General features: G+C 36.0%; 1 protein-coding gene across 1 annotated transcript in view; it reads right to left on the bottom strand.

The window, feature by feature from the left end:
• Positions 1 to 916: 916 nt before the first annotated feature.
• DPP10 (dipeptidyl peptidase like 10) overlaps positions 917 to 6,000 on the bottom strand; it is a 303,866-nt gene continuing 298,782 nt past the window's right edge. Inside the window, exons 25-26 of the mRNA XM_065671340.1 lie at positions 5,068 to 5,141; positions 917 to 3,572 (exon numbers count right to left, since the gene is read on the bottom strand). Of these exons, the coding sequence (XP_065527412.1) occupies positions 3,435 to 3,572; positions 5,068 to 5,141 (212 nt within the window). The 3' untranslated portion in view covers positions 917 to 3,434. The remainder of the gene's footprint in view (positions 3,573 to 5,067; positions 5,142 to 6,000) is intronic.

The following is a 6,000-nucleotide window of genomic DNA, read 5'->3' as shown; positions in this document are numbered from 1 at the left end:
TAAAAGGAACAATACTCCCAGGTTTCCATGGAAAATCTTTGGCTTCAGATCAAATACAAGCTCTTCTGTCTTAAAAGCATAATTTCTCAACTAAATGAATTTAACTGACTCCATACTCAAAGTAAGTGTCAGAGCTGAGAGAACAGAGGCTACCATCTTCATTTTCAGACACGGGTAGATCTACATATGCCAGAAACATAGGAACAATGAACAGTTGGTTATAGTAAATCTTAGCAGACGCTGATCAAACCAGGTCATAAATAATTCTGTCTTCACTGCAAGAAGATTGAAAAATGAATTTAAAAATAATCAGCCTTTCTTTGTACTGAACAATCTGGAAAAAAACTTCCAACTGACAGGCTGTTACTCCATATTTTGTAACATAGTTTCAATATGACTTACAGGTTTCATGGATTTTTCAAGTCCTTATAGCAGAAAAAGAAGAGAGGGAATCAAGAAAGTAGAGATAAGCTCTAGCAAGCAGTAAACAGATATGCTGATGCCCTAGGTTTCCATAAATTAATAGGTCTAGTCTAGTAAATTAAATATTTTAATGACAGCGGAATCAAACACTAATTTTTCAGACTTATAATGCTGTGCTTAACACTGCTTAACAATGGATAAGCTAAAAAACCCCTACACTTTTCATGCCATTTCTGTGCAGTGTGTACTAATTCTTGATCAATATTACAGATCACAGACTAATTGAGTGATTGCCATTAGTTATGCATGTAGAATGACAGATAATATTAAGTTGTGCTGTAAATGGAAGAAATATCTGAACATGTTAGAAGAGTAGAGATACACCTTGAACCAAATGCTTTAGTCTAACCAGAATCAGTGATTGCATCTGTAATATCTGAATTGAATGAATATATAAAAATTTCAGTGAAACAACTTAATCTGGGTCTGATGCTCACCTTTGTATACACATTTATATAAAAATACCTGTATTTGTAGCACAGTGTGAGAAATATTAAAAACATTAAAAGCATATCACATTTCCACACAGATAACCCACATTTCAGCTAACACTTTTTAAACATACTGGTCCCGGCAAAAAGCATTCTTATAGAAACCATGTCCTCATGCTACCTTCATATTCAGATAAATTGATCAAAATTGTAGATGGAGGTGGGATGCTGTGGTAGAAAGAGTAGGGAACAGGGGCTTGAAACAGAGAGATGTGGGGAAAGGAGGAGACAGGTTGTGGGTTCCACAGTTCTGGGATAACGTACTTCCTGAGCACATGCATAATCCTATTGGCGAGACACAAGAGTTGTTTGTTTTCTTTTGCAGGTAACTTAAAGCTATATATGTATGAAAAGTAATAAATATAAGGACATAGTCGCTATCTTGCAAAGAAACAGCCAGTGCATATTGAGAAGAATTAGCCTTTTCATGTCAGTGTGTGCACACAGCTTGTGGTTTTAAAATCACAATCTAGAAGTCCCAGTCACTAGAAGACTTTAAAATGTTGCTCCTCTACATAAAACAGGATTTTCAAAACCTTCCTTGAATTCTTCTCTTACATTTTTGTTGTTTTGTATGGTGTTATTGTAGTGCATCTAACAGCCTCCGTATATATACTCTATATGTAGTATAAACACCGCAAAGCAAAGCCATACTTTGTGGTGACACTGGGACCCAAACAAGATATCATTGCACATTAAAATTGTATTAAAATAATTGAAAAAATAGTTAAACATTGCTAATAAAATAAATACTAAACATTAAGAGACAGAGACTTTCGAGTGTTCCATAAAACCACACCTTTCAGACAAATTAATTATTTGCATCATAAAAAATGCTGTGAAATAAAATATTCCAAAAGAAACTAATGAATAAAAAGCTTCAGGTAATTTTTGATTATATTAAAACCAATTCCCATTTTTCATAAAATATGGAGAACTTTACATCTTAAATAGTATAGTTACCTTCAAAAAATTACTTTCTTTTTAATCTTGCAAGAAATGAAACCTTAACTAGGTAGGAAAGTATTTAGAATATATCCAGAAAGAAGAAAACCTACAGCTATTCTCACATAAGTGGCACAGCATATTTCACATACCTTCAGGAAGATACCTTAAATTAAGTCAACACTGTACTTGATTTCACTGATCAGAGTTAACACTCTGCAAACCCAAACTGGCTGTCTTGTTTATTTCATAGTTTCAATTTCTATTGCTGTAATTCACCTCTGAATAAATAATAAAATTTATCTTGTCAGGAGCTTCTGTTGCCTTGAATGAAAAACATTTCATTTCTTTGTGATACTGTTGAAGCTAAATCCTGCTGCAAGTGACTTATTGAGCAGCTCTGGAATAAAAACTACAGGGTGTGTTCCAGCTACATGGCCACCTTGATGAACATTAGAATTACATCTGAGACTAGAAGGAAGAAAAGGAAAATGCACTATACAAAATATGTCGTCATTTGAGGAGTGAAGTTATTACTTGGTGACTTTGTACACTGTTAATAAATTTTCTTTATCTGAAACTATAATTTAATATTTATGTATCTAATTTCCATCTGACAAAGTAGCATATTCTAAAATTAGAGTGCAACCAGAAAACTATTAACTACTATAAACAATACCAAAACACAACTCAAACATATTTTAAGGAAACAATAGATACATTTTGGCCTGGGGAAATATTTTCATTGCAGATACTGTTTTAAATACAGCTGTTATTTATGTCTTGAAAAAAATTTTTCAAGCTCAAAAAGATTTTCTGCTTAGCGAGTCCTGGGTATATACATAAAGACCAAGAGTACACTACCAGAAAGTCCCTCATTGGCTACTAGAAGGTACAGTAATACTAGTAAATCCTGAAATTGGGGGAAAAAATAATTTTCAGTATCAATGTTATATGATGCATTGGACAATATATCCCCTTTGAGCAGAAACTAGAGAAAATATCGTGCCCTTTATTATCTCTGTGGTTTCTTATGTGTAATAGACAGCAAAAAAATTGCACTTATTTTAACGTTACAGTAGAGTGTTAGATTGCAGCTCACCTTTTAAAATATTAGTGGCCATAATACTTATGATAGGTTGTGCATTATGCAAAGATGAATAAAGATGTACATTTAAATTAAAAAACGAGCAACCACTTACAGAACCAACAGTGAGGCTTAACATAACAAACATGCACTAACCCTACACTTATGCAAAACTAAGTTCTTCCAGGAAACTGTAACCAACTGTTGACCTTCCACAAAGGTAAAGGTTTCGTCCCTTGGTAATATGTTTGGACTTTTTAGTTGAATTCCAGTTTATTAGCTCATTGTCTGTAAATGTGCTGTTCCACTGTGATATCCTTTAGCTGCCCTTGAGCTTTTCCAGAATCTGCAATCTTACAGTCACTTTTATTTAAGGTTTTATTGAGCTGAAAAGTAAGTCCCCTTCAGTACTACACAAACAGGCTTCCTTATTCATCCTCTTCAGGTTCCTGTGGTAAAATTGGTGTCTCCTCCTTCAAACAAGCACTAAAAAACCCAAGGATTGTGCTGTAAAGGTGATATTTGCTTTTCTCAGAAGCAACATTATGACCTTCATCCGGGTAGATCTAGCAGAGGAGAAAGGAAAAAAGTAAATAATTTTTTAAAGGCTTTTCAAATATTTAGGGCTCTAATTTTCTTTCTGTTTTCTTTCTGGGATCTTCAAAATGCTTTAGATGACACCAGGATGATAACATTAGTTTTATGGCATCAAGGAAAGCTAATAAAACTCTAAGTAAAACTCATTCTCTTGGAATTTGAACTTACATAAAACAACCATTGCAGTGGGATCTGCAGAAGAGAAAAAATTTATATTCTTAGTCACTGTGCTTACAACAGTTTACTTAGTTGGCATTTTCAATAGTGTTGAGGCATCCAAAACCCATTAACGTCAATAAGGATTAATTACCTCATGCTTTTAGTAACCTCTCAATAACTGAGCTTCTAAATGTTCAGTGAAAAACCTTTTTATACATATTTTTAACTATTTACCTATCTTATCTAAAGCCCATCATCTCTCTCTCCAGAGTGGATATGGGCATTTTAATATCTTAAATCAAATTCCACTAGAAATTTCTCCCAAGTCAGGCTGAACAAAAATTTGCAGGCTGAATGAAGAAATCCAGGCCACAAGGTTTAGGACCAGAGAATTGCAGTGGCCTTAGGCAAAAAGTTTCAATTGCTTCCTCAAACTCAGAATACATTGCATGAGAAAGGTTCAACAGGGATCTTTTGAGAGCCCTGTCTTTCCTGCTTCTTCCTCCCTCCACAGGCCTTCACATCACCTCAGCTGAACTCACAGGGATAGCTGGAACAGATCCTACCCCACTCAGATTTTACACATAAAGTCCTTTTCCCTTTATAAGTGATGCTAATCACCTTGTTGCCATGTGCCCCCTAATGTAAACTCACACACTTCAGTGGAAACTACAGTTCACTAAGGTTCAGTAAGGTCAAGGTTTGCAATGGGTAACATCTGAGATATTTGAAGGAGTGACCCAAACACACATAATCTAATATTCAAGAAGGCTTAATGCAATCAGAGCCCTTGGCCAGTAACATGCATGTACACTGTGGTGGGTCTCATGCATGTCTGTACATCAGCAGCACACCCTGCCCTCTCCCCAGCCTGTCTCTTACAGCACCCTCATCCTCTGCATAGATATAGAGTTCAGCACTCTTCCCTTCTAGCTGCCTTTTAATGTTGAAACTAAGGGGAAATTAGTTTCATATGACCCAATACTTTTTTAAGCAAAAAAGGACTAAAGTAGTGATATCCATATTACAAGAATTCCATATGGACTCTAAAGCACTTTCTACAGCATTGTAGGATAAACAGATGCGAAAAAGACGAGAGAGAGGGAAAAGAGGCAGGAGAATGACAAGAAGTTACAGCTCTTGATGGCCATACTAACAGTAAAGAAAATGGTATTAAGTGGAGTTTTAACTGTAAACTGACGTTATACTCTTGTATTGTGGTAGAGATGCTCCTTCCCAGGGAAGAAAAAGCAATATGAGGCTAAATGCTGACCTGTGTTTATGGGATGTCACAGCTGCACATACCTGCATAGTGTAATTAAGTCCAGCTTTTATTAGATGTTTAATTAGTTCTGCTGAATGCTGGAAGTGGACTTTAGCTGCAAGATAACAAGATTTGGATAGTATTAGAAAAAGGCTAATATGAAACAGTTATTTCTGTTAAACAGCTTTGACTGAAAATGTTTCCAACCTCTGTAATTACCAGATCTGAAGCTGACTATCTTTCTGGTCAGAACTGGACAGCCACACCAGTTACAGCAACGCAGGGTGTAACAGTGGAGGTTTTGGAGAAGGAGTTGGAAACCCCAAGGGAAGTCATGCCTTCCAGGCATTTTCTACCCTTGACTTACACATACTGCGAGAGTTTAGAGGTGTGTAAAACCATTCTGTTTGAACATCATAACAGTTTATAACTGTGTTAAAGGTAAGCACATTGGATTTTCTACTACTTGCTCAGTATTGTTAAAGCCCACCATTCTTTGGGCAATGGACTTTCTGCCTGCAACATAGCAAAACCTTAATCTTTGTGAGGTAAAACCAGACAACTTTATTACCATGTCCTAATGCTGCAGAGCTCAGGCTGCAAGTGGGGTGGGTGTTGTCACTAGGTGTGATATTAAGCAAGGGCAGCAAGCAGAGTCCTTGTCCTGAACACACTGTATTGCTTAGACAACTATCAGACTCCCAATTTCATCTATTGCTGAGTTCAGAGGAGTAGAAACTGCTGCTGCCTTTTACGATCATCAAAGTCTGAGACCCTCATGCCTGTTTAGTCACCTAGTGTATCTTCTCTGTCCCTCCCTTTCTGCCTGCACCAAAGCTTGCTCTTTAGACCTACATCAGTTAAGAAAGTTCAGAAAAATATCCTACAAATTTCAATCTGTAATTACAAATTATCTCTAGTGACACGTCATGATTCTGTTTAAAGTGCTAGAACTTTGTTTTACTCATTTTCTG

Source organism: Lathamus discolor, chromosome 3 (assembly GCF_037157495.1).
Source record: "Lathamus discolor isolate bLatDis1 chromosome 3, bLatDis1.hap1, whole genome shotgun sequence".
NCBI classification, from domain to species: domain Eukaryota; kingdom Metazoa; phylum Chordata; class Aves; order Psittaciformes; family Psittacidae; genus Lathamus; species Lathamus discolor.
The sequence above is the reverse complement of the archived record's forward strand: the minus strand, read 5'-3'. Positions and strand labels throughout refer to the sequence as shown.